The following is a 26,675-nucleotide window of genomic DNA, read 5'->3' on the forward strand; positions in this document are numbered from 1 at the left end:
TGATATGCCTAGACCTACTGATTTCTGGCGTACTGCCTTTCACCCTTTATAGCTGAGTTGAGCCTGTCAAACCTCAATTCCCCCAATGTCAGCAGTCACGATGTCGGACCCGCCAACGGAGCCCGCGCCTCTACAGACTATGACAACAGATGTCCCTACCATCGTCGAACCAGATGTAGACGCAGAAGAACGCGGCCGACTCAAGCGACGTAGGCAGTCGTCACAACACTCTCCACGCCGTGCATCCTCACCATCTCGCGGCCACGATCGTCGCAGCGGCTCCCGATACAGAGAGCATCACCGCAAACACCACCGACCTTCGTCTCCGACGTCTTCTATCTCTCCGCCGACATCCGCTCAGAAGAAGACTAGAAGGCGCAGTGATGCCGAGCCGGATCATACATTCCGGGGGCGGGCTCGCAACAGAAGCGGTAGCAGAGGAAGGACTAGGAGTCCGTTGCTAGAAGCCGATGATGCTTGCATCGAAAGCGACGAAGATGAAAGGAGATTCCGAAAGAGAAGTGCACCGCCCAGTCGGCACAGGGGTGAAGAGACGGATGAGGGTGGTGCGGTTCGGCGACAGAGAAGTTATCCGAACCTCTATAGGGAAGACAGGAGGGACTCTAAGGGCGAAGGCGAAGGCGAAGGAAAGACGCACGCAGCGGACGTTGTGAACTCGACAGAAGAAAGCGCGGCGGTGCCCCACTTGACGGACTAGCGACTTGATATGTTTGGCCTGTGTGTTGGAGAAATGCGGCGATTGGGATAAGTTTACTATGGTAGTGTAGTCTATGTCAACCTGAAGTGTCTAGGATCGTAGTGTATAATTCTGACTGGTAGTTATCCTCGACGTCGCGACTGACCACGGCACGCGACAGATGTTCTCGTGTCCCACCAAGGTGACGATGGCGTGGCTGTGCGCGTGTTTACACCAAAGTGTACGTGGCGCATACAGCACACGGCGATGCAGTGCTGGAAGCTCTTGGATATTGTAACACCCATGGCATCCGAAGACTCCGGACTGCTCACATCAGCGTCGTCGTCGCCGTCTCGAAGCTTCCATACCGAGGCGCAACAAAACCGCCCCACCCCCGCGGCGCTACCAATCATTGAAGCTTAAGTCCGCCATCACTTCCGTTGACTAACCTGCAGCCTCACCCCCTCTATCGCCTGGTCACTGACCCCGTTATGCCTCCGCCAGGCAACGAGTATGCCGCCGAGCAGCTTAAGAACTCCGGCAACAAGTGCTTCAAGAATGGCGACTATGAAGAAGCTGAGGCGCTGTACTCGCAGGCCATCCAGAAGAACTCAGCGAACCCTCTGTTGTTCACGAACCGCGCGAATGCGAGGCTGAAGCTGGAGAAGTGGGAAGGCGTGATTGATGACTGCATACGGAGCATCGAGTTGTTGAAGGACAACATGAAGGCCTTCTTCTATCTCGGTATGCTTTCACCCTCTGCGCAGATGCGCCAAGCACTGCAACAGCACATTCAAGGCTAACAACAGTGCAGCACAAGCCCAACTGGCCATAAACCACCCCAATGAAGCTCTTTCCTCAAGTCTCATGGCATACGAACTATGTACCACTTCGGCGCAACAAACCTCAAACGCAGCCACCATATCTGCCCTCGTTCTGAAATGCAAGAAAGCTAAATGGGATATCCGCGAACGAGAACGGATACGGCGGCGCGGCGATCTCCTCTCCGACCTTGAATCGATGCTAGAGACACAATTCAAAAAGGACATGGATGATATCGAAGCACGCATGGAGGCTGGGGAAACTAGTCGATCAGACGGGCAGGAAGAGAAAGCAGAGCGCAAGACGGAATTCGAGAAGAAGCGCGATGATCTACGGACCGCCTTTGCTATATCAGATCCGGAACATCAGCAGAAACGCGAAGTACCAGATTACCTCGTTGACGGCATAACATTTGAGATTATGCATGATCCCGTCGTTACCAAGAACGGCAGATCGTATGAGCGCGCTACGCTGATTGAGCATCTCAAACGGAGTCCTACAGACCCGCTGACGAGAGAGACACTTACGATTGGTGATCTGAGACCAAACATAGCACTCAAGGAGGCTTGTGAGGAGTTCATGACGGCCAATTCGGGATGGGTTTATGATTGGTAGGTTTGCGAGACTTCATTGGTCCGCGTGTATTGTGGTAGGTATGTCGAGTGGAGGGATCTAGAGTGCAGGGCATAGAATATGTGCGCTGACAGCATCTTAGTGAGGATGGTGAGGTAGATCCCGATGCGCGATGGGCGCACCTATCTTCAACTTGAGATCCATCCCCAACCTAAGTGTCTGAAAGAGATTTATAATATCTGCACCGGATGGCGTTTGTTGGATATCCTATCGTTATGCTTGCACACTTGTCAGCGATGGTCGTAGTTCTATACCCACAGCTACTCAGAATCTCTTTCCTCTCTGTTCTTCTTTCTCGAGGACAAGCTCTTATTGTGGCGCAAGACGGCGCCCACATGGTTTTGCGGCTTCCCCACAAAGGAAACCTTTTCGGCATGTCAATCTAATGAAGCTTTTGAAAGTTTACACTTTTGGAACATCTAGCGCTCAGACATCCACATCGGCTAGTCGATCATCCAGTCCTGCCTTGCTTACGTCCGCACTATATTAGCCTATAGAGCCCCACACTACTGTATAACAACCCCAGTAGTCTGCAGTGAGCGGAGTCAAGTCTAAGGACATGTTCCGACTGGTCACCATAGCTATACTAGATCGAGATCTAACCCAAGTCGAGAAGCCGAAGCTTCACCACGTATCTTAGGAAAGCCTTGTTAGGCAACAAAGTCATTGCGGTTACGCGGTCATACATGCAGGTGTTGTACAATATTGCGACTAGTGTCAGATGTGGAATATGGGGTAAGATTATATGATGTGAGACCAGGTGCCTAAACCCTTCCATGCTGTCCATCAGACATTTTCACTATATAGTTCTTCGGTTCCGTCTGTCCTGATACTCTAACAACTCATCATGAACGCACCACGTCCTACTCCTTGGTCGCCGCCTACCAACGAACTCCTTCCGCATACGTTGTTTAGGCTTGCGGCTCAAGATCCTTCTGCTACGTATGTAGAATTCCCCAATGACCCGGACAGGATCGAAGACGGGTATCGTAAAATCGCTTTCGCCGAAGTGGCCAATGCTGTTCATGCAGTAGCATGGTGGATCGAAGAGAACGTCGGGAAGTTGAGGGAAGAAGAGAAGATTGGTGAAAAGACGTTAGTGTACATGGGACCGAATGATATACGTTATGCAGTGCTTTGCCTGGGAAGTGTAATTGCAGGTTATAAGGTAGGCTCCCCTTGAACGTTGAAGACCAGGGGGTTGACTCGACTGACCATGACAAAAGATGCTCTTCCCTTCGCCACGTTATGGAGCTGAAGCACTGGTGAAACTGATAGAGAGCGTGGATGCGAAAGTCATGCTAACACCGGAGGTACCAATACCAGTCGTAGAAGGAGTCCTGTCAAAGAGATCCATGAAGACACTCCAGATACCAGGTGTAGAGCAGCTTCTCAAGTCGGCCGCAGAACCATATCCGTACAACAAGACGTTTCAAGAGCATAGCAAAGAACCATTGATCTGCCTTCGTACGTATACACATTGTCGTCCTGACCTTCCAGATCCTAATACCACATTTCAGATACATCTGGTACAACCGGCTTCCCGAAACCCATACTCTGGACCCATGAGTGGGCAAACAGCGCAGGACGAAGCATGAACCTTGACGCACCCCCAGGCTATGACCTGCAGGAAGAGCTTCTTTACAGTAGGAAAGAAGGGAGAGGCAGGCGAATGATGCTCCTTTTCCCTCCGTTTCATGCTAGTGGCGTGATCGGAATGGTCCTGTTTCCCCTGACAATCGGTGCGACGGTAATCTATCCACCAACATGGACGACGCCCGAAGCGGGCGTAGAAGGCGCTCTGAAGGCGCTAGACGTTATTGCCGCACGAGACGGAGGCGTAACGACAGACTGTGTGGCACTAGTGCCTCCCTTATTTGAGTATCTAGGCAAGAGTCCAGAGGCCATACGTAGGATGAGCCAGAGAACACGACAAGTAGGTTGGGGTGGCGGTAGGGTGAGTCGAGCTGCAGGCGAATCCGTGGCAGCGCAAATGTCCATTTTGAACGCCATGGCGTCAACTGAACTTAGTATCTGGCCCACTGTTCGTCCGAGCGGTACTGATCTATCGCAAACCGCATACTGGGAGTACACCACCTTCCACCCAGCCTCCAATATCCGGTTTGACCCTGTTTCCACGTCTACAGACGGCACCACACTATACGAAGCCGTTATGATCCGGAATAATGGAACAGAGCACGATGGCTATGTCCAACCAATCTTCTCAATCTTCCCAGACGCAAAAGAGCAACGACTCGGGGATTTGTTCACGCAACATCCCCGAAACCCAGAGCAATGGAAACACTATGGCCGTGCGGATGATCTTCTGGTTTTTCTCACGAATGAAAAGTTCTTTCCAACGGCGGTGGAACAGAGAATTGCGAGACACTCTGGTGTCGCGGAGGTGGTGATGGTGGGTACAAGAAGGCCGGTAGCTTCATTGATTGTGAGGCTGGAAGATGGCGTGCAGGTGAGTGATATCTGGGGCGTGGTGGAAGATGTGAACAAAGACTCGCCTGTGTATGCACGCGTGGGCAGAGAGATGATACTAGTCGTGGAAGAACTGTTTCCAAAGACGGCTAAAGGGACAGTGCAGAAGAAGGCTTTGTTGGAAATGTATGAAAAGGAGTTGGATGCTTTGTATGCAGGTAGTGGCTAAGCGCTACGATGATAGTACTCTATTCTTACGCGTTTCCGCTCAACTGCTGCTTCCATCCAGCTGGACACGTACCAGTACATGCCAATCCACTGTCGCTGTTCATGTTTGAACACAATATTTTCGCAGTGCCTCCGTTCTTAGGCTTGCTAGATGTGGGTGTACGGAGTCAGTGTATGTCTCATATACAGTTCGTACAGCCACACTTACATATCAATGTTCTTAAACTTCAGACCCGTGCAAGGTACTCCGCGACTGCAATAAATCGCTGCAGCCACGTTATATCTTGAAGTGCCTGTGATGTTCTCCCACGTAATGTCGCTAATCTTTAACCGACTCGAATCGCAGTTTTGGTAACTGTAAATACAAGGCGAGACGTAGATGGGTTGATTGACGTCTTGAAACTTGATATTGCGGAAGGTGACGTTCTTGACATGGCCTTGACCTGGGTACGTCTTGATCCAAGCTGCGTTGGAACTATGAATTGCAGTAATGTCTTGGAAAAGCACATTGTCAACCGTCTCAGGAACGTTGGTAGGGTTTCCCATTGATCCGATGACCATGGCACCGGACTCGTAGCAGGTTGCGTTTTTGACGTAAATGTTCTTGCTGTTACCTTTGACCGATATGCAATCCTTTGGGGATATCAGAACTACAACGGAGGAGAGGAGCATTAAGGCTTACATCGCCGCATGTCACAACCCAATTTTTTAGCACTATATCCTGTGAGTTCCAGCTATCGAAGCCATCGGTGTTGACAGTGCCCCATTGTGAAGACGAAGTGGCGTTCATGTCGAGGTTTGTCATGGTGACATTCTGTGAGTAGGCGACAAACGTGTGCCTGATCTGTCAGCAATGTGCTTATGTGCAGGATAGTACTTTTCGCTATCTTGTTGCAAACGTACCAAAATTGTGACTGTCGCCAAGTGATTCCATCAATCCATACATTCTTCGCTTGCCAGAGTGTCAAGCTGATCGGCCTACCAGCCATATTGCTTCCATCACGATTTGCGTCATACCACTTCTGCCCGTTTCCAAAGAAAAGCGCTTCGCCGTGTCCCAGTAGAGTGAAGTTTTCGCCCCCTAGGCGGAATGCTGTACTTCGCTGAGCATACGTCACGCCTACACTATTCTTGACCCAGTATTGAATATCATCGCTCCAGGTCAGTTTGCCGCGAATAGAGATGTCGCAGTTCTTCAGGTTCAAGACGTCCATTACTTTGGCGATGGTATAGTCACCTTTTGTGACTTCGATCTGACCGTTTTGTCCGCATTGCTTGAAGGCATCCATAATGGAAGGACTATCATCCTTGGAACCGGAGGGGGTAACTGTACAAAGGGAGCCAGTTTTGGTCATGCCAGCCAGCGCTGGCACGATAAGAAAAGCTAGAAATTTGAGCTGAAGCATTCTGTCAATTCTAGAGAGATTCCTGTATGTCAGAGAGCAGAGGGGAATAGCTAAGATGGTCAAGCTTTATGAATGCTTGTTTTGTGGGACCATGGCTCCCCGCAAACAGGTAGCATCGTGGTCCAAGGGGTATACGGCTGCAGTGAACTGGCTAGTCTTTACACACAGTTTGGGAAATGCGATTGGTGCAATATTTTTGAGAGTGGTAGTTTCTCCATATGAGTAGGTGTAACACCACCGGATCTTGTTCGGCTCTTGAGCTACGGGTAATGTAATAGATGAAGAGGCCGGGGTGATGGTGTGGGGAACGAGTGATTGAAGGAGAAGATATGGGTGGTTGCCAAGCCCACGTCATTGGTGGTTTCCGAAGTTCCTTTGACGGGTCCAACTCGGCATCCTCATCTCGACAAGGCGATTGCGCAGCCATTGAGCGTCGCATGGGCTGCCTATTACGCTCTTTACCATGAATACCGCCGCCCATATCCGTGCCCTGCGCGCGCGGCCCTCGATACCACGCTGCCGCCCTCGGCACCGCGCGTTGCAGCACCCCACAAGACGTGTCACGACAGCCACCGAGGCCGCGACCAAGGTTGGATCGACAGGCACTCGCACCAAGAACCTCGTCTACGGCACCCTTCTGGCGCTCGCTGGTACGTTTGGCTACCTATACGCCACCGACACGCGCGCAAGCATCCACGAATGGCTCGTGGTGCCGGCACTACGCCTGATATACCCAGATGGAGAGGAGGCGCACCACGCTGGAACGCACATGCTCAAGGTGCTGCATAGCTTCGGCTTGAACCCCAGAGAACGTGGCGTGGCTGATTCACAGGGCGATCTGGCTGTCGACGTCTTTGGACACACACTGAACAACCCGATTGGAACATCTGCCGGCATCGACAAGGGCGCCGAGGTACCAACACCGCTATTCGAGCTCGGAGCGGGAGTAGTAGAGGTCGGCGCTGTTACACTACTGCCGCAAGAAGGCAACCCAAAACCACGCGTCTTCAGGATCCCCAGCCAGAACGCGCTCATCAACCGCTATGGATTCAATTCCGAAGGCGCCGAGCTGGTCGCTTCGAGGTTACGACAACGTGTCAGGGAGTTTGCCTACCACGCCGGGCTTGGACTAGATGACGATGCAGAGCGTCGGGTCCTCGACGGCGAAGCTGGTGTTCCACCGGGTTCGCTGCTCAAGGGTCGTCTCATGGCTGTCCAGGTTGCCAAGAACAAGACGACCTCCGAAAACGATATCGATGCTGTAGTGCGCGACTATGCGACTGCCGTGGGCCATGTCGGAAAGTACGCCGATATCCTCGTCGTCAACGTCTCCTCGCCCAACACGCCCGGCCTTCGCACTCTCCAGAACGTCGAGCCCTTGACACGGCTACTCTCTGGAGTTGTAGGAGCAGTCCAGAAAATCGATCGCAAGACAAAGCCCGTTGTCATGGTTAAAGTCAGCCCAGATGAGGATACAGAAGAGCAGGTATCCGGCATCTGCGAGGCCGTCTGGGACTCGGGTGTCGACGGCGTCATCGTTGGTAACACGACGAAGAAGCGACCAGACCCTCTGCCCAAGGGCTACTTGCTTCCTGAATCAGAGGCAAAGCTGCTTCTCGAGCAAGGCGGATACTCGGGACCACAGACCTTCGAGCGCACACTTGCCCTGGTCAGCAGGTACAGAAAAGCACTCGACGAAGGCCCCAAGCATGTTGCACCACCGTCTGACGCTTCATCTCCCTCTACCGGTTCCTCAATGACTAAGCCAACGCTCGACCTTGACCAACCGGCCCCAACACAACTCTCCTCCAACGTTGACGACCTTTCTGAATCAGCACCTACTATGACCCTTCATTCTACACTCAAGACTGCACCTGCACCAAACGCACCACGCAAGGTCATATTCGCCACAGGCGGCATCACAAACGGACGCCAAGCAAGAGAGATTCTCGATGCTGGAGCGAGTGTGGCACAGGTATATACTGCCATGATCTATGGCGGTGCTGGCACAATCAGCAGGATCAAGCAGGAGATGAGGGATGACGCAAAGGAGCAAAAGACAATAACGAAGCGGTAGCCAATAGATGAGAGTAGGTAGATGATTCTATGCTTCAATGTTGACGTTGACAGATATATTTCAGGTGTATGGTAAACAATAGATCAACCAAAACGGTGTCTCTCTGAACAAGCCTACACGGAAGACAAGTCCCCTCTGTCATGTGTTTTCGAGTCAATGTTATCCTTTAATTTCAGGGTATCAATGATTGATCTTCAACAGCTACTCGTGAGGTATGTATCTTCTATGTACAAGCTGTATGTAAGACGTTTGCAGACTCTATACATCGAATCTTATGTATGTTGCATAGCTTTCGCTCGATTTCAGAACAAACACCATTGCGCCACCCACGGAAAGAAAATTTCATACCTGTAGCAAGACCGACCTGGCTCTAAACGGACACGCGGAGAATGCGCGGCATCGTCAGGCTTGCTCAACCAACAACGCATAGCCCCTATACGCAACGAGCTACCCCAAGTGGACCTTTGCGAGCTCGTGCTTCTTTGCAGAAGAGAATTGAAAACAAAATTACTTTTCGATACCACCAGAAACAGTAATCCAATACCTGATCGCGACTCATCGCGCGGAAAATTGCGCGAGAAGAATCTTATCCATACTGTACTTTCTAATGATCAAGCTGACGACTAGGGCGCTAGCGGAAACAGCTGTGGTCATGATGAAGACCGAATCGAAACCTTTCATATACGACGACAAGATGGCACTCTTCTGGGGAGAGTCGGCCATAGTACGTAAGACGAAGATATACTGCTCCGAGTCATGAGCGATCGATGTAGGCAGACCAAGCTCAGAAAGTTTGTCTGACATTGAATTTGAGAAAATGGTTCCTGCGAGCTTGGATGAGTCAGCATCGTGTAGGGAAGTCGGCTGACGGCTGAACTTACGGCAACACCGAGCGGCATTCCTAGACTTCGGAGAAAGCCGTACATACTTGCGGCCATCGCCGCATCTTCCGGCTTGGAAATAGCCTGGATGCCAACATTGAGGCTTGTAAGTACCATGCCCATGCCAATACCAAGGACGGCAAGGAACACTGAGGTAATCACAGTTGTCGAATCCACATCGAGAAGGATTTGCAATCCGCAAGCAAGCGTAGTGATGGCCCAACCACCCCAGATTGCCCATCGAAATCGTCCTAGGCGTGACGTCAAAACTGAAACCGCGACAGAACTAGGCACTGTGAGGAGGCAGACAGGCAGCATATCAACACCTGCTTGAGTTGGATATCTGCCCCGAACACTCATGTCGTAAAACGGCCAGTAGTATAAGGTGGTGAAGAGCTTGATACGTCAGTATGTGTTTGGATAACAATTAGATATGAACTTACGAGCAGGCCGTTGATCAGCGAGTTGTAGAAAGCGGCAATCGCGCTCCAGCTGCCAAAAACTGCCAGCGGCAACAGTGTGTACTCCTTCCTGTAAACCTGCCATAAGAAGAACAGAACAATCCCTACCAGTCCCGCGATGATGGGCGCAAGTGTTGCAGCTGAGTCCCAGGGATGTTGAATGCCGCCCCAAGATATTCCAATGAGCAAGCTTGTCATGCTGCCAATGAAGAGTATCGCACCCAGCCAGTCAACTCGCTTGAGCTTCTCCTGAAACGTGAGTTTCGACGTTGCATCGAGGTGGACGAAGAAGATTGCTACAATGAAGCCGATTCCACAAAACGGGTAATTGATGTGAAATGCCCATCGCCAAGTCGTGCTTTCGACAAGTTTACCACCGACTACTGGACCGACGATCGATCCAATACTCCAACAACCGAGAACCATGGAGAAGTACTTCGGGCGCTGTCTCAAGGGAACAATGTCGCAAAATATGACTTGCGTTAACGTTATAATTCCACCGCCGCCGATTCCTTGGATGCATCTCCCTCCAAGCAACGTGGTGAAATTATCCGCTACGGAGCATAGGATAGTACCGGTCGTGAAGAAAAGCAGCGAGGTGATGAGGAGTTGTTGACGACCAAAGACAGCGGAGATTGATGCAATGACTGGTTGGAAGATGGCCGAGGTGAGTAGATACGACGTGCCTGTCCAGAAAGCTTCAGCTGCGGTACCGTTCAGCTTCTGGGCAATTACCTATACATTATTAGGACATCTTCAAAAGGTAGAAGATCAAAGTTTTCAACTGACAGGTAATACCGTGACCAGAATTGTAGCATCCAGCGCCACCATCAACGATATGAAGCTCAAGCTGACCATGATAAGCAGCTCTTTCTTTTGCGGTTTCCACATATCGGGCGTTTGCATCTCGCCCTTCGCTTCGATGTTGCTTTCAGACATATTGCCGGCTACCAAGAATGTGTTGCCAGGTACTGGACGCGTGTTGTACGAGAATGCAGGCTTTTCGAGCGAGTCTGGTCCGCTGTCAACATCTATTTCACAATTTAGTAGAGGACTCTGTGAAATATATGCCAGAGCTGCTAAGAACCGAACACAGGTGAACTCCAAATTTATGGCCACTGATTTCAACCAACATCGCTTCGGTTATACGGTCCGCATAACATAGCTGTACAGGATATGTTACTGTGACATGCGGCTGGACTGCGTGGCATGGATGTAAGACATGCTTACCTCTAGTAAAGCCGGTGGGGCTGTATCCAAATGCACTGGACTGCTCGCTGTATTCATCGGTAGGGGTACTGCATAATGAGTCCCAATTCTTGTTGGCCTCATTGTGATGGGTTGTGACTGTCCTGATCATCCTTGGGGGCGAGATGAACGAGCGAGTACTGGTCAAAGGAATGCTTGGCGTGGAGACAGGATGAGTACAACGGTATCGTCGGAGCTAATTAGACAACAGCTGTGTGTGTGTCGACCTAGCTACCGACATTGACCTTCAGCTGACGGATTGAAGTACGGCGAACGCCCCCCCTTCTTCTACGGATAAGGCTCATCCCGAAAGATATAGATCCCGCGGATTGAGGTTGCTGCTTGGGGCATTGACCGTTTCACACAAAGAACGAGCGCGCACTTGGCTAAGCTATCCTAGCTATCCGCAAAGAAAAGTAATTGCATTCGGTTAAGGTAGCCGTGGCGCATCTCAACTTGGTTGCGTTTGTTGATCTGAGGATTGTTGTCACCGATCAGCTGCATCTGGCATTTAGATCACCACCTGCTCTTGGTTTAATCGAGGCCAATGTATACAAAAATAACCGCTAAAACGGCTTGAATGACATCAGGACAGCTAATGTAATCTGCATACACGAAAACCGCCTTCTTCGTTATCAGCTGGCAGTATCAGCCTTACGCGTCAAATTGGCCAATCATACCGCTCAATCTTGGCACTATAGCTAGCTTCGGCTCGCGATCCGCGCCACGGGGATGCGGCTCCACACCACCAGACGACCATGTTTCGTGCAACCCAAAATGTGGCTTGCATGCCAAAAGCACATGGTGACTGCGCCAGCGCTCTGAAAGGGTTGCATAAGCCTCACAGATATCAAACGCTCCTGAACACTCGCCTAAGGGCTTCTTAGTATTGGAGAGCCGTCCCAACGCATGCAACGGCGCCGGGAAGAGAACCGTGGCTGCGCATTCTCCGTCGCAAGTCGGAGGGCACGCATTCTGTCTCCTTTTAGGCGTTGATCAACCGCTGCAGCTGCTCACTGACCCTCCCCTGAATAGGAGAAGGCAAGCGACCTGGATGAAATTCAATGCGACGTCAATCGATAATACGAAAAAATTTGCGTTCAGCACCCCTAAGCTTTGCAAAGGAGATCGGCGCTGACCCGATCGCAGATTGTCAGCTTGCTTCTGACGTGTAGCATCACGATGTCATTCATGCGGCATGGCGTAACGTAACCACCAGCCTCGTTGCTTTGTTTAGAGTTTGAAATTGTAGTAAGGGCATGTGAAGCCTCAACATGGTTATACATAAGCGCCTGTCACAAAAAGGTACGGATGAAATCCTAGGAGGACAGTACTACGTTCTCCAAATTTACATCTCGAATCAGTCGAACCGTTGGCAGCAGTCTCACTATTTCCGGCACCGGGGCTCACTTTATCATTCAGTATAATGGCAAACAACAGAGGAACCAACGACACGATCCCAGGTTTCGAACTTATTGCTCCATCAATATGGGAGCTTGATCCGAGATCCGCACCTGTCTTTCCACGTTTCTCGTCGAACGACCTTACAGCACCGTCACTCATCCTGCTGTGCACTTGGACAGGAGCCCAAAATCGATACATCGCCAAATATACAGCAGAGTACCGAGCCCTCTTTCCATCGACACGTATCATGGTCATCACTACCTCTGCAAAAGATCTCTGCTTCAGGAACTCGGCACGCAAACAGTGGCGCATGAGACCGGCCATAGAATGCATTTCTAACTACCAATATCTGCCCGAGCAAACACCAGGAGCTGGTATCCTACTACACGTTTTCTCCGAAGGTGGAAGTAACAAGGCCTGTGAGCTAGCAGAAGCTCACTATAGGTTCACCGGAATGCGACTTCCCGTTTCGGCCATATGTTTAGACAGCACACCGGGTCATCCACGATACCTACGATTATGCGAAGCGCTCAACAAGTCACTGCCACAAATCCCAGTCTTACGGCATATCGCTATATTATTCGCCAGTCTAGTTTTGGGCTGTATATGGATGTTATACATCGGTATCAAAGGATTCGAGAACAACGTCATCAGCCGGACTCGACGACGAATTATCGACCCTACCTACTTTGATCCCTCAGCGCCACGTTGTTACCTGTACTCGAAGAGTGATACGCTGATCGCGTGGCAAGATGTATCCGAACACGTGGAAGAAACCGAGACCGCTGGTATACCCGTTATAGACATTCCATTTGAGACTAGTGAGCACGTTGGGCATGCGAAGGAAGACCCGCAGCGATATTGGGATGCAGTCATGACGACGTGGCAACAAGCACAAATCAGGGAGAAGCACACACCCCATCTCACATTTTCTGAGACGGGTTGTGTGGTTTTGGACCTGCCAAAGTTTCCGGAATTCTCGGAAAGGGAGTGGAAAGATACCGACTCGTTGCGCAATTTTTTAGAAGTTATGCGGTGGTAAAAAGAGGATAATTTGTTTGACGCTTTCTTTTCGATATACCCCTCTCGCTTTCTACGCAATCCTATATTTTAATTGCTTAATTCCATAGTACGAGCTCAGAGCTGAGACTTGCACCATTCATGCGTTGTCTCTACAGTCTCATGTGTCTTAGATATGCAACAAAATCCGAAACAACTGTACATATGTCACTGAGCACCCTCTTGTGTCCGAGTAATAGCACGGATGAACGTGCTATAGGATACCTGCAGGTATGCAGGTCTGCCTTCTTGTGGACTTACTTTTGGTGCTCCAATAGCTCTAGAACTGCACAGCCCTAGAATTCGTTTATCAAATCAAACGCCAAGATACGGGTCATCTGGATCTGATAATGAGACACCGCCAACCAGGTAACCGGAAATAATTTCCTTTGATGCGTGCTGTCAGCTGTGGACTATCACTGCCGGACGCGCCTAGCGTAGGATCTAGCGTGAGGCTGGCTCTCAGCCTATGGAAGCTACTCGGCACCCACCGCAGTTCCACAAACAACAAAAACTCGATATTATGTTCTATTGAATTGTGCTGTTTCTCTCAGGCTCGAAGATCGATCTTTAGCTGATGGTACCGATGCGCCGACGGATTTGATGCACAATGACGTCTTACCAGTAACTCTACAAGGCTTGTCGTAAGCTGATACGCCCTGTTTGCTAACCTCCAATCATCCCACTTGATTCATATTCCTGGACTACTACATAGCCTTTCTAGCACCATTCGACAGTATCCTATCCAGATGCACAGCCGACTCGTAGTCATTCGATACGGAAGGATGAGATAGACGAGATATCAGATGCCCAATAGTCGGCATCCCCATGAGTGCGGCCTTGAATCCCGCTATTGAGATCCAACGAAAACTTTCCGTTTGGCTATGATCCTTGGCTGCCTTTTACGCAGTCATCATGCAAAGGCTTAGCCACCACCACCATCCACAAAACAAAACAAGACAGCATTCTTGGCACCACGTCTCTGACATTGTATTTGAAATGGGAACATATGCCGAGATATCCACTTGATGGTGGCTGTTCACGTGTGAGATTGCTTTGATGACGATGCTGGAACGCAAAGCTTGCACGTGGAGTCTAGATAGCCCCAGATAGGGCAACCAAAATCCTTGCAGATCTACAACGCACAAGTGTTACGGTCGCCGGAATTGGAAAATGGAGAACGAGTAGCAAGAAAACTTATACCGATAGAAGCAGCGAAGGATCTAGTAACACGTATAGACTGAAATTCGGATTTTGTGAGGTCTCCAATGATTAAGAAGATTTGTATGGACTAATGCAGTAGCTTCTTGGGGGCCAAGGAATAAGCCATCAGTTAGAAGACCTTGCGGTCAACAGAGGACGTCCATGTGATCGGCTTGGTCAAGAATTGTCTTTTGCTTGCATCCTTGCGAAAAGTGTTCAGGTCAACATCGGCGCACATACAACCTATCTCGTACAAGAACGCGATTCTAATTTCCTCCATCTTTTAGTACTACTGAATTGAGTGAACGGCAACCATCAAGTCACTACCAAGCCTCCTGTACGTCCTTCCACTTGACAGTCTAATCTTCGAGAGTTATGATCGCTTGCTACTCGGAAGATCATTTACTTGCATGTCTAGTTCGAAGACGTGTCTATCGCACGTGGTTCAATCCTGAATACAACCTGTACATGTCTCGAGGAGATTATCCCGTCGTGCGTACGAGTGCTAGGTATAGATTCTCATCGCTTTAAGCCATCATTCCGCATCAACCTCGGATTTACAGTCGAAATGTGACATCGCCTCAAGCCGGTATCACTCATAGTCTTGCATTTGTGATTATGTTTGCAAACTTTTACGAAAGAAAGGCGTTCCCTTCGGTTGGGGATTGTTCGGCTTGCGATGCCTTGGCAGGTGTTGGTGGCTCGCCACTTCTGAGTACAAATCAACGACGCTTTCTGATAAATGGCATAACGCATATGATTCTAGTCCGAATGCCTGATGTTCAATCAAATGAAGTGTTTATGAGATGGTGTTATTGAGCTCTTGAAGATGAGATTCGTCGGTTGGAAGGCATTGACTATTTTCAAGAGATTGTGGTGCTCAGCCAATCACAAATCTGTATTGGTAGCAATTCTCTCATTGGTCAATCTCCAGCCAATTAATCTACTGTTATCCGAAAGGTTCGTGAATCATCGCTCAATTTCTCCCGTCTAACTCTTCCAGTTTCAATTCATCAGAACCTCAGTTCCCATCGATCTTGCTTTGCAAGAACCTTGGTGCAGGCCCAGCAGCCTCATCCGCGTAAGAGAAGTGCGCGGCAGTGATTGTCAGTGTTCCGACGCAAACTAGGTCGCCTGTAGCACAGTATACTTCCAAGTCATCACTGGGGTAGCTGGGAATACCACCACGATTCTGGGCGTTTCGAGTGTAACCAAAGAGTACGACACCCTTGACCTGATCGCGAATGGTAGTAGACAGCTTGGAAATAGCTCCCGCTATAACCGCTGTACCTTGACTGCTACGACGTAAGTACGAGAGCTCAAGATGGAAGGTACAAAGACAAAATACGCACCTGTAGCCACCAGCAACGATGGGGGTATCAGGGCACTTCTGATTTGCTTGCTGAAAGAGTCCCACGGCCTCATTAATAGCAGCTTGTGAAGTACCACCAGGTAGAGCATTGGAGCCTAGATCAGCCGAATATGGGCCACCAACACCTTGTACCCAGACACCACTTGCGCCGTAGTTGCGTTCAAGAGCGCTGGCTACAGCAGGGCCGGTAGAAGCTCCCTAGCGACATATCAGCCTTGTGCCTCCAGTGAATTGCGATACGCAACGTACCATGTTGCCAGTTTCTGTGGATGCACGGGCAAAGATAAAGATCGCCTTTGGACAAGCTCCAGCGCTTCCGTTCTCGAGTTCGTTCCTAGTGGTCGTGCCGAATCCAAACTGACGAGCTTGTATCTCGTTCTCTGAGAACTTTGCTGCCGGAGACATAGGCGACGCTGCTACAAGAGCAGTCATCATGGAAAGGGTAAAAAACTTCATCTTGATGGTCTGTCGAGCTGGAAGACTCAGGCAAAGGAACCTTTGAAGTAAATATGATGGTGATGAGGCTCGGTGATGCCATTCCAGATGGTGAACATCTTCCCAGTATTTAACTTTCTTCCCAGGTATACACTACCGTACAATAATCGATCGTCCGCTGTCAAACTCACAGGAACCTCGGAAGACGAGATGGAGTGATGACCTTCATTGGATCAGTGGTCGTTCACACTCAAGCACTTGCAGATCTCCGTCTCCACCCCACACGCCTGACCTTCTTTAAGACATCTCAACTCGGCAATAGCTGCATGATATCGAGCTAAAACTTGCCGACGTGCCGGTGCCTTACAGCCGCCGTCGCTAGCCTTCTTCATGTAATTGCGGTTACTCCGTGGCGTTTGAGTTCGCATGGCATCAGAAGCTACCGATTGTCTCATAGATTGATACATGAAGGGTAAAGGCGCTGGAAGGTTACTGAAGAACTGCTCCAATAGGACATGTTTAATCTGTAGTAAGCATGGGCTCGGCAGCTTCTTGTACATAGGAGTCTACCGAACCCCACGACCTCTTCGACAAGCATGCTTCAAATCTTACCACGCCTTGCATTGAAGAAGACAATTGCCTCGGGTCAAACGGAGAATGATGTCGGAAGCCTGTCAGGGATGAAAAGCCACCCGCTAGTGTTTAGTGTTCTCCACTGTACGTTGTTGTCCCGTGCAGATCATTCTTCGCTTCTCTTAGTTCTCCAATGACCATCAGATATCTTCTCGCGAGTTCTTGTGAACATTGAGATGGCTGGCTTGGCAATTATTGAGGTCTTCGCCCAAAGTCGCACCTCTCACGTAGCTTCGGGCCATTTACCTAGAATGGTAGTGCACTCTAACCGACACGGGAGGAACCGGCGAACCGCGGTGCAGGCAGATATCCTAGGGCATGATTTTGTACTTCTGCCGATTGAAGGAGTGTTGCAGACCACGTCAACAGCTCTAGCAAAGTAGTCCGTTTGTGTCGCCCTTTAAGCATGTGTTTGGTCGTGATAGGACAAACGCGTAGATCGATGATGATGGCGTTCTGGGCCAACCCAGCAGGATACTGACTGTGCGCGCTATAGCGCATTCCGGTGCTTGATGGGACATGCGACAATTTACGAGCGGGATTTGTACATCGTACGATGTTTCGTAGTTACAGACAACAAAAGCCCACTCTGTAGTTGGTGACGGGGATATTGACCGGAAGACGAGGCAGAAAAAGTAAATATCATGACTATTGGCTTCTTTGCTCGTAGGCAATTGAACCTGGATGAATAGGCATAGAATGTCTATTTACTCTGTCCACTTACGAGAACGGCTCTAAGCATGGCGGTTCAAACCGATCCTATCGTCTTTTCGTAAGTAGCGGAATTCAAAACACTCGGACATTCATATTAGGAGAACCTTGAGCTGAGACATACACCAAAGAACAACGAAATTGAGGTAGATTTCGAAAAAAAAAAGAAGGAACTAACCAAGTACTATGTTGCATCGTAGGAGAGAAACCTGGCCTGCGAACTGTCTGGCCAGCTGCTACGAGTACACATGATCAATATCTAAGCTTCCTCGTCCCTTTGGTTTTCTTGATCCACTGGGCGTCCCGTTTGCTTAATTCCATCGCACTTCTCTTCCTCTTCGCATCTCCACCCCCAATGTTAGCTGCGGTAATGTTTCCACACTCAGGTGTGTTCAACCTTTGTCCGAATTGATCAGCAGCCCAGATGAGAACACCGTTCGACCAACCAAATCCTTCCACGACTGTATACTCTCCGCCCCCTCCAGCAGCGTTGGTACTCTCATCGGAGTACTTCTCGAAGATCGTCCCGTTACCTTGAGAGTCGGGAAGTTGCGGCACTTCATCAGTCGCACCACCAGTGACACGCCATGTGCAATACAAAGAGTCAAGATAGCGTTGTGCAATGCGGAGGGAAAGATCTTGTGTCCAAATGTAATCCTCGGTTGACTGCTCGTCATCGTCTTCGCTAACCTCGAGGGGGGTATTGAGCAGACCTTGCATCAAGATGTATTGAAGTGGTGGCCAGACGTTTGGCTCATCCCATTGCTGGCCGGTCTGGAGGCTCGTTGCAGCAATTGCACCGTCTCTGGTATCAAGAAGCTCTTCGACTCGTGCGTAAACGCGTCTCATTGCCTTGGGGTCATTCTTGATGCTTTCAGGAGCCGCACCTGTCCAGAAAGGATAGAACTGGGAAATCTGGAACCATATTTGTTTTCCAGGCGGCGCTCCTTGGAGCGCAAGTGGTGTACTTGTGTTATCGGCCAAAGTGTAAACATTCTGGCTACTAGAGGTCAAGTTATAGTCGAAGTAGCTGTAGTGCTCAGGCGACCAAAGGACTGTTGTCATTGCCTCACTCCGATTTGCAGCGCGACCGGCCCACTCGCGTGCGGCGGTATAATTGCCTTGATGGCGGTGGAATTCGGCGATCGTAATCTCGTTGTAGTACAGGATCGAGTTGAGCTCTACTGGGATGATCTCAATGGTATTGAGCGAACGAAGAGGGAAGAATGTTTCTGTAACAGCGTCGGATGGGTTGGCAATCCAGCGTGCTGAATAGTCCCATCCACTCTCTGCACCCGATGCAAGGTTGGAATACAACGTCGCCTTTTGAGTCTCGTTGAGTGGCTGTGTGGCGTTGAACTCCTCGCCTTCTTCGTTGAAGTAGGTCGCATTGTTGGCAGTCACATAATCCTCGTAATAGGATTCAGGTCGTGGCTGCGTGTTTGACACGGCATAGTGGTTGAGAGAGTAGTTCATGCCAGCCCGCTCAAGCGTCACGGTACGATTGTTTACCCAAAACTCATACTCCTTCTCAAGGATGGGTATCGCCCGTTCGAGCAGAGTATAATTTTGTGTATACTCGACGTAAACACGAACCATCTGCGTAAGTAGTGGTGGCTGCGATCGATTTTCATAATAGCGACGAGCGCCGTTGGGCACGAAGCCAATATCTTCGACAAGATCCATGAAATTCTCGATGATGTTTTCTGCAATCTGAGTAAAGGACCCCTGAGTACGAAGGAGGCCTTCGATGATCCAGAAAGAGTCCCAGTAATATGGCTCCCTAAAACGACCACCAGCTACCACGAAGGTCCGGTTGACCGGAAGGAAGGAGTTAACGCAGCCAGAGCAGTTTCCAGCTCCGACATATCGGCGCGTTAAGTCAGGCCATATGTCGATGACTTGGCGTGTGAAATCTCGAACAACAGAGCTGTTGACGTTGTCAAGAAAATCCGGCTGCGTTTCTAGCTCATCAGTAGGTACTTCCTCTAGTTCTGAACCAGCCTCGCCAAAGTATTCGGATAGAAAATCATTTAGCGCTGTGTTATTCTCGATCGGCCTCGAAAGGTTGGCGAATGCTGCAAGCACTTCTTCTAGCGGGCGTGTTGTTGGTCTGCCATCGATTAGCTATGATCTAATACGGGTCCTTCAAGTTACTTACAAATCGACGAACGTCTTTGAATCCTCAAACGGTCTTGCGAGTTCGATTTCGCGAAGCAGGTCGCCATAACAGTATATGGGTGAGTCGCAAGGTGCAATCACGCTGCCATTGATGAACAGAGCATTTGCCAAAGGCACACTTGCAATGAGAGCAGGAATCAGCGAGCGCATTGAAGCCATGATTCAGACCCGGCTCCAGCGGAAGAAGAGAAGGAATTGACACAGGACCAAACACGTCCAGTCCGCCTACTTAAGCTCTCAGCCGTGCGACCCTAGTGTACAAAGAAACCTGCCATTGCACCGCGCAGTACGGGTACGCTGACCGGTCCGTCCACGTACGTGGCTTGCTACATCACCCAAAATGCGTATCGTCATACTTGGCAAGCTTTCCCGAAGTACCCAAGTAATAGTTCGGCATCAGCACATGGCGTATCGGAGGAGTGGTGTTATTGGTAAATTGTGGAGAGGTCGAGCCCATGCGGAGGTTCCCCGCAAAAATGGCTGTCCAAAAAGTCTTAGCGTGATGTCATCGCTGTAAGCTCCGGTCCGAACCATGGTACCGATTTTTGCATGTCACAGCTTTGACATTGGAAATTACCTACATTCTCATAGTGCCGTCTCCAACTTTGAACAGCTTGGAAATACATGGCACAAAAAAGCGCGGCTTAGTTATACTAGTACATACCCGAAGGCATTATCCGTATTCCCCAGTACCGCTTTGTCGACGGACCTCTAGCACATCTGACAAAAGTACCATAGTCCTGAGATCCGATTCGAAACTGCAGCGAGTGTGGTTCCAAAGGTCGCGACTTCTACGTCCACGATCCTGTGCAATATATTGGCGTGATAATAAACGGTGCTCGAGGACGTGGAACCACATCACGGCTGTTGTCTCATGACATTCAGAGCTCGTCAAAGCACTGAGAAGCTAAGTTGAACCGTCGTTCCTTGCACTAGCGCAATCCTAGTAGTAAAAAATCCAGTGTTGAGGCTGACTTACCTTCTCTTGTCGCCGGTCCGGCTCGTTTCGTTCTTCTAATCACGTTCCCTTTATCCGTACATGGTCTCGCAAAATCACATGGCATCCGATTCTTGTCACAACTAGACTCCAAATATTCATGCCGGAGTCATTAGTCTCTGGTCCGAGCGGCGCTACTTGTACAAAGGGATATTAGATGCGTTTGCGATTTGCCGAAGCAATTTCCGATTATCATCAGAACCACAATTCAAATTCCTTCCATTGGTCTGTACAATGTGGAGAAGCACGATCAGACACGGACATAGACTGTCACGAAGCCTTTTCGATGATTTGTGTTGTGCCAAGAACACTCACAAAGCTGTACGGCTTTCTTCTTGTCCGCCTCCTACTTTCTGCACTTTCGATTGAGTGCAACTCCTTCTCTCCGATACCGAATTTGTTCTGTAATGAAGAACCATATACCATCAACAATCCTTCCGTTCAGAGTACCGCGATATCCTGGCCCTTGAACCCGTAACCTGAGAGAACGAATCAGGGAATCCTTCCAGGCAGGTTTGCCAGCGACTGTCGTGATTTCGATGTCTTAACTTTGCTCAGCTATCCAAAAGTACCGCTGTTGCCAAATTTGCGGGATCCAAGCTGTGCTTATCGAACATGCGTGCGATGGGATTGCTTTCCTCGGCTCATGAGCAAAGTGATCTTGGTTATCCCAGTATCGTCCTCACCCCAGCATTCTCGCCAAGCCACCCAGACTGACATTGAGACTAAAGCTCAGCTTAACACCTTTAGCCTGCGCCGTGAATTCCTGGGTATGTTCACTCCATTCCCTCCGGATCTGCGCGCGTTTTTGGAGAGCGCTGGGCCTTCTCTGGACATTCTCCCTCTTGTCACTTTCTCTGTGTACGAGAGGTCTTCGTTGCAAACCTTTCGTGTCTTGTAAAACTGGTGCTATCATGGTTTGGATGCTTGCGATCTGATGTGGCGGCACGTTTTCGAAGAGGAGTTTACCGCTCTTGGTCTGCATGACGAAGCTTTGGTACCGATAAGCATGCAGGATCAAACTGTGAACATCTGACATGGCACTCTTCTCAAGAAATGCAACGGCAGATTTGTAATGCCGCAAGTCCCATACTGAGGCGTTCTTCTCGGTTATCAGTAAGAAATTATCTCCGGCACCCAGTGCTACGAGACGCGGCCGATCAATCCAACTTTCATTCTGTATGTTGTTCTGTAGGGCAACAAGCAGGGTTCCCGGCAGATTCTTCCAGAGGTACGAAGCTTTGTCGTGGACGAAGAAAGACGAATTATATGGTCCCAGCGTACATCGTACATTGGGAATATTGCGGTTTTCAGCGTGCAGGAAGTCGACTAACTCGTGCGGAAGTCCAGAGCTCTCAACACGGTCTCTTTCACTACTATCTCGCCAGGTCAAGAGGAAGCTGTCCTCGAAACCAAGAGTCACATGATAAATCTTTTTCAATTGTGAGGAGCTGAGAAATCTTGCCAGCTTTCTGGGAAGACGTGCACTGCACCATCATCAGTATCAATCATCAGCTTGTTTCGTGTATGAAAGCATACTATTCTCGTCTCGACGGACATTGAAAGAAGTGGCAGCCGCGTTGGCCAAACGTAAACGTAGAATCGCACATGTGCCGCCGAAAACTCGGGCTCGCTAAGAAGAAAAAACGCTGGGTCTAGATCGATGGAAGCGGTGTGCGACGCTGAACACAGTGGGCCACTATAAAGCCGCAATGTTGTGAAGAAGTAGGCAATCGCACGACTGATTGTGTTGACATTCGCCTTGCCAAGCTTGATCGCTTCTAGGGTCTAAACAGGATAGCAACGTTTTGAAACCGTTGTCGGGGAACACGCGCCAGTTCGTAAAGACGTCAGGGCAACGGAAACCTATCAACGGCTCAATACATACGCGCTTGTAGGTTGAATGCATATTGTTTCACTCATTTAGGTGCATTGTTGACATCTTTAGAGGTTTCACCACGTTAGAGTGCGTGACGTCATAATAGCTTCCAACCCAATCGCGCCCAGCCGGGAATGAGTGGTACCGCGAGCAATGCCTCGTTCTTTTCGTTCGGCCCCAATGACAGCTACATATCCAAAAGCTTTGCGGGACTCAATTAGTACGCCGCCAGCCTATTTCTTTGTACGCGACAACTAACGATCAACAGTCGTAACCTCCCTCCCAGCCTCCAAGAACTCCTCCTAGGTAGGTCTGTTTCCGAAGTACATTGGGCAGCTCTAGGGCCGATAAGCGAATCCTGGATCCTGAGTTCCAAAGACTCATCGGGCAGAAACAGCCTGCAGTGGGGCTCATCTATACCTTCACGACTCCAGAGTATCCTGACTAAAACATGGCACTCTCCACACCTGCGTGCCTTCTTGGGGCCCGACGATTCCTTCATCATCTGGCATCCTGAGCTCATACGTTGGGCTAATCTGCCGCCGAGCCTAGAGGATGCCGTACAGTCTTGGTTGACACCTTCTGGATGGCGCGTAGGGCCGCCACGCATTGTAACATGGGGTCCCGAAGGCGCGTTCTTCGCTATGAGTGAGTACGGTGACGTTGTATACCGTTTAGGTGATGTAGATGCCTGGGAAATCTACAAAGAGACGGTAGAAGAGTGGAAGGCGGAGAAGGGGTTTCTCTGGAGCGATCTGACTTTCATCACCCTGGATCCCACTAGCTCTGATCAATTCATCGCAATCCGGAACGATGGGACATGGGCTGGCTCCATTGACGATGTCAACGAGGAAGCACTGGAGACTTTTGCACTCAACTTCTTTGCTCGAGCGAAGAAGAAGTCGAAACCTAGCACATCCCAGTCGAGCGGGCAGATGCCAAACGGTAACGACAAGTCTACAGAGGCGAGACCCGACGCCGCGACGCAAGCCCTCTACGAAAAATGGTCTACAGAAGCGGCAGTCATGTTCGCAGCCGCATCAGCAGCAGCCGGAGGCTCGAAACCCAAAGCCCCACGGAAACTCCAAGTTCGTTCCCAGTCCAGTAGCTCAGATGCCTCTAGACCGCCACTGCACCGCACGCCATCTGCATCGCCAAAATTACTGTCCATGTTCCCCTACCTGCCTAACACGATTACGACCTGCAATCTCACAGCGTGTACGATTCTCAAATCTGAACCAGATAGTATACACGCCTGCCAACACGACGTAGCAAAACTACTTCGAGCAAGCGGTTTGTATAGCTACGAGTGGCTACGTCAGGAGCGCTTGCGATGGCATCCAGACCGCTTCGGACGGCTGTGCGAGGAAGAATGGAGAGAAACTGGGAAGAAGCTCGCTGGCGAGATGTTCAAACTCATGAGCGTACTGATAGAAGATCTCAAATCGCATCAAAGTGAAGGTAGTGGTAGTAGGGATGTATAGGAAATAGAACTAAGAGTAGGCGTTTGGACATGGTTAAGCCTGTCTAGCAACCAGCCTCAAACTTCCCTCATCTTTCCCTAGACTCACGCTAGTACTTGCAGCGACCTCTTCCAACCGCTGTCTGCCCACCGGCCTAGCCTCACCCGTAATGATATCATCCATCTCGCAAAACAACATTGCCATTATCGAACTCTTCCACAGCCTCTCGCTCTCCACGCCCCTACTCTCAAGGTGCACCAGTAAGAGGAAAATAGCTGAAAGTGCTATCATTGTAGCAGGAAAGGCGATCCACGTCCAATTTATGTTGATACAGGTTGTTGTGTACCACATTGTCCCTTCAGCAGGCTTGTTAAAACCCGGCATGCCGTGGGTACGGAGGACAGTGTTCATGGCGGTGGTGAGGTTTGTCATCAGACTGCCGACGTGGTCTAAAGGCGCATTTCGCATTTCACCGTCATTCCACAAGACACGCATAGCGGCAGATCCAGAGCGGCCATTTGGTACAAACGTGAGGAACTGTGTGTCGTAAATGGTTATGAGATGTTTCCGGATACTAGACGTACCCGTGACTGTCATGGCCCAAACGCAGTCTTCTGGGTACCACACGGTTTCCGCACCTGGGCCTTCCATATCCAGGTAGGTTGTATTGATGGGTGCGGCGTCGATGTTGATTTTTGCGACGGGCAGATAGCCGGGTGTGTCAGTGTTGCGCTCATCACAGGGAATTTCTGTGCCGTTCCGGAGGGTTTGCTTCGTGGCTAGACGGAAGACAGAAGTGCGGCCAAAGGCTACGTCTTCACCAATACGAACGCTATTGCTTAGCTCTTCCTTCAAGACACCATTGTGGTATGTAGCCTTCATTGTGTTGACTGTGGGATATATCCCGCATCTTATCGCTTTATACTCGTAGTTCTCGCGTGTGGAGTTCGATATGTATATCATGCCTATCGTCGATATGGTGCCATTGTAACCAAGTTGTCCTTGTGATACGCCAGTAACGATGGATCCAGGCCAACCGGCAAGCAAAAACTTGACTGGGGGGTAAGAAAGGAGGTTGTCGGAAAGTGACAGAGAAAGACCAATGTTCCTTGCTTTTGTGCCGTTTCTCATAGTGAATTCATAATCAGTCGTGAGGGCAGCCGTCCCGTTGGTACTATTTGGTGAACTGTGACTCATCTCCTCAGCACATGCCTCGGGACTGCCGCCACAGTTCATTTGAATCAAAAATTCCGTCGGCAAATAGCCGTAGTATTCAGCATCGTCGTAGTTGAGTGGTACTTCCACTACTTCCGATGTAGCATCTTCGCACCAGTGGTTGGTAGCCAGAGTTGAAAATGTCGATCCATTTGCAGCCGGAAAAGTGCAATTACCAGTTTTACATCCGTAAGAAAGAAGAGTAGTCGTGTCCTCAAGCGGTTGAAGTATCCCAACATCCATAGCTACACTCATGGGAAGAAATTCGTCGAACCCTTGTACATATGTCCTTTCTCCACTGGCGTTATAAACATTAGACTTGCGTATTCCGACTGCGGCACTTTCATCAGTACGAAGGCAATCATTGAAGACGACAAGTTGCTGAGCAGCGAATCCAGTAAATGCCGACATGACGGTGACAAGAGCGCCCATCGCAGCGATAAAGCTTGTATGTGTAAGTTTATGCCTAGACGTAGTTCGCATATACATACTAAGGCTTCTTGATCCTAAGACCGAAGATGAATAAGACAGAGCCCCATGCACCACGACTGGCGGAGTCGAATTTTGCCATGTCATCAAGCTTGCGTGCTTTGCGGAACCATTGCCACTTCGATTGACTGATCCCCTCGGCGAGTACCATGCTTACTCCAGCCCTAATCATCATAGAGAACAGAGAGACGATGGAGTTGATGCTAACAATCTGAGGCCAATCTGGCAAGGGGCGATCTTGATGAGCCATGAGCGTAAGAACAAGACCGATCAACGACAGCAGCGCAAAAATGCAACTACATGTCTCCGCCGTCCAGCCCTTTCTCCATAACCGCAGTGAACCGTTAGCAAATGCCTTCCATCCTCGAGCCACACCGCGTAAGATTGCAGCTAGAGCATTAGGGAATACTGAAAGGCATCCTCGGGGGTGTGCTGTAAGGTTCTTCTGCGTTTGACCATGGTTGGGGTCCTTCTCCACTGTGGTAGTTGTGGGTTCTTTACATTTTTGTTGCAGTAGCGGACTGGATTGAGGTGGGCCTGTGCGATCCATTGTTGGAGGGAAGAGTGATAAGGTGTGCTGTCAACGTCCGGGATACCACAATACTATAACGTCTCATCAGCATGGACGAAGTGCAAGGCGGCTCAGCAGGGCGTAAATGCGGCGCCACGCACTGTAACGGCTCTGTAGCGCGTACTAGAGTCTGTCTAGGTAATGAGTTGTACCCATGGTGACAAGGGTCAGGCTGTTGGA

General features: G+C 49.9%; 11 protein-coding genes across 11 annotated transcripts; 5 read left to right on the forward strand and 6 right to left on the reverse strand.

Moving 5' to 3' along the window:
- Positions 1–100: 100 nt before the first annotated feature.
- Positions 101–2,289, forward strand: GT037_001148 (u-box domain containing protein; the record flags this gene model as incomplete). Its single annotated transcript, XM_038926195.1, has 4 exons — positions 101–697; positions 1,153–1,441; positions 1,512–2,130; positions 2,235–2,289. The coding sequence occupies 4 exons, from the start codon at positions 101–103 to the stop codon at positions 2,287–2,289; spliced, it is 1,560 nt and encodes a 519-aa protein (XP_038792051.1).
- Positions 2,290–2,999: 710 nt separating this feature from the next.
- GT037_001149 (transferase family protein) lies at positions 3,000–4,811 on the forward strand (the record flags this gene model as incomplete). Its single annotated transcript, XM_038926196.1, has 3 exons — positions 3,000–3,320; positions 3,379–3,619; positions 3,673–4,811. The coding sequence occupies 3 exons, from the start codon at positions 3,000–3,002 to the stop codon at positions 4,809–4,811; spliced, it is 1,701 nt and encodes a 566-aa protein (XP_038792052.1).
- A 31-nt stretch (positions 4,812–4,842) lies between these two features.
- On the reverse strand, positions 4,843–6,216 carry GT037_001150 (pectin lyase-like protein; the record flags this gene model as incomplete). The annotated part of the gene is made up of 4 exons (XM_038926197.1): positions 4,843–4,957; positions 5,019–5,443; positions 5,493–5,649; positions 5,714–6,216. Coding segments are annotated over 4 exons (1,200 nt in total), but the record flags the coding sequence as incomplete, so codon positions are not given.
- Positions 6,217–6,679: 463 nt separating this feature from the next.
- GT037_001151 (fmn-linked oxidoreductase) lies at positions 6,680–8,293 on the forward strand (the record flags this gene model as incomplete). The annotated part of the gene is made up of 1 exon (XM_038926198.1): positions 6,680–8,293. The coding sequence occupies one exon, from the start codon at positions 6,680–6,682 to the stop codon at positions 8,291–8,293; it is 1,614 nt and encodes a 537-aa protein (XP_038792054.1).
- A 555-nt stretch (positions 8,294–8,848) lies between these two features.
- GT037_001152 (mfs general substrate transporter) lies at positions 8,849–10,995 on the reverse strand (the record flags this gene model as incomplete). The annotated part of the gene is made up of 5 exons (XM_038926199.1): positions 8,849–9,124; positions 9,175–9,570; positions 9,618–10,370; positions 10,425–10,666; positions 10,866–10,995. 5 exons carry the CDS (start codon positions 10,993–10,995, stop codon positions 8,849–8,851), a joined length of 1,797 nt encoding a protein of 598 aa, XP_038792055.1.
- A 1,314-nt stretch (positions 10,996–12,309) lies between these two features.
- Positions 12,310–13,329, forward strand: GT037_001153 (uncharacterized protein; the record flags this gene model as incomplete). Its single annotated transcript, XM_038926200.1, has 1 exon — positions 12,310–13,329. One exon carries the CDS (start codon positions 12,310–12,312, stop codon positions 13,327–13,329), a length of 1,020 nt encoding a protein of 339 aa, XP_038792056.1.
- Positions 13,330–15,570: 2,241 nt separating this feature from the next.
- GT037_001154 (carbohydrate esterase family 5 protein) lies at positions 15,571–16,377 on the reverse strand (the record flags this gene model as incomplete). Its single annotated transcript, XM_038926201.1, has 3 exons — positions 15,571–15,844; positions 15,902–16,119; positions 16,171–16,377. 3 exons carry the CDS (start codon positions 16,375–16,377, stop codon positions 15,571–15,573), a joined length of 699 nt encoding a protein of 232 aa, XP_038792057.1.
- A 1,575-nt stretch (positions 16,378–17,952) lies between these two features.
- GT037_001155 (trehalase precursor) lies at positions 17,953–20,040 on the reverse strand (the record flags this gene model as incomplete). The annotated part of the gene is made up of 2 exons (XM_038926202.1): positions 17,953–19,813; positions 19,862–20,040. 2 exons carry the CDS (start codon positions 20,038–20,040, stop codon positions 17,953–17,955), a joined length of 2,040 nt encoding a protein of 679 aa, XP_038792058.1.
- A 1,520-nt stretch (positions 20,041–21,560) lies between these two features.
- GT037_001156 (uncharacterized protein) lies at positions 21,561–22,488 on the reverse strand (the record flags this gene model as incomplete). The annotated part of the gene is made up of 2 exons (XM_038926203.1): positions 21,561–22,365; positions 22,418–22,488. 2 exons carry the CDS (start codon positions 22,486–22,488, stop codon positions 21,561–21,563), a joined length of 876 nt encoding a protein of 291 aa, XP_038792059.1.
- Positions 22,489–22,891: 403 nt separating this feature from the next.
- Positions 22,892–24,241, forward strand: GT037_001157 (uncharacterized protein; the record flags this gene model as incomplete). The annotated part of the gene is made up of 2 exons (XM_038926204.1): positions 22,892–22,977; positions 23,026–24,241. 2 exons carry the CDS (start codon positions 22,892–22,894, stop codon positions 24,239–24,241), a joined length of 1,302 nt encoding a protein of 433 aa, XP_038792060.1.
- A 33-nt stretch (positions 24,242–24,274) lies between these two features.
- Positions 24,275–26,474, reverse strand: GT037_001158 (uncharacterized protein; the record flags this gene model as incomplete). The annotated part of the gene is made up of 2 exons (XM_038926205.1): positions 24,275–25,880; positions 25,927–26,474. The coding sequence occupies 2 exons, from the start codon at positions 26,472–26,474 to the stop codon at positions 24,275–24,277; spliced, it is 2,154 nt and encodes a 717-aa protein (XP_038792061.1).
- Between the last annotated feature and the right edge of the window lie 201 nt (positions 26,475–26,675).

This window comes from Alternaria burnsii (assembly GCF_013036055.1).
Source record: "Alternaria burnsii strain CBS107.38 chromosome Unknown 705, whole genome shotgun sequence".
NCBI lineage: Eukaryota > Fungi > Ascomycota > Dothideomycetes > Pleosporales > Pleosporaceae > Alternaria > Alternaria burnsii.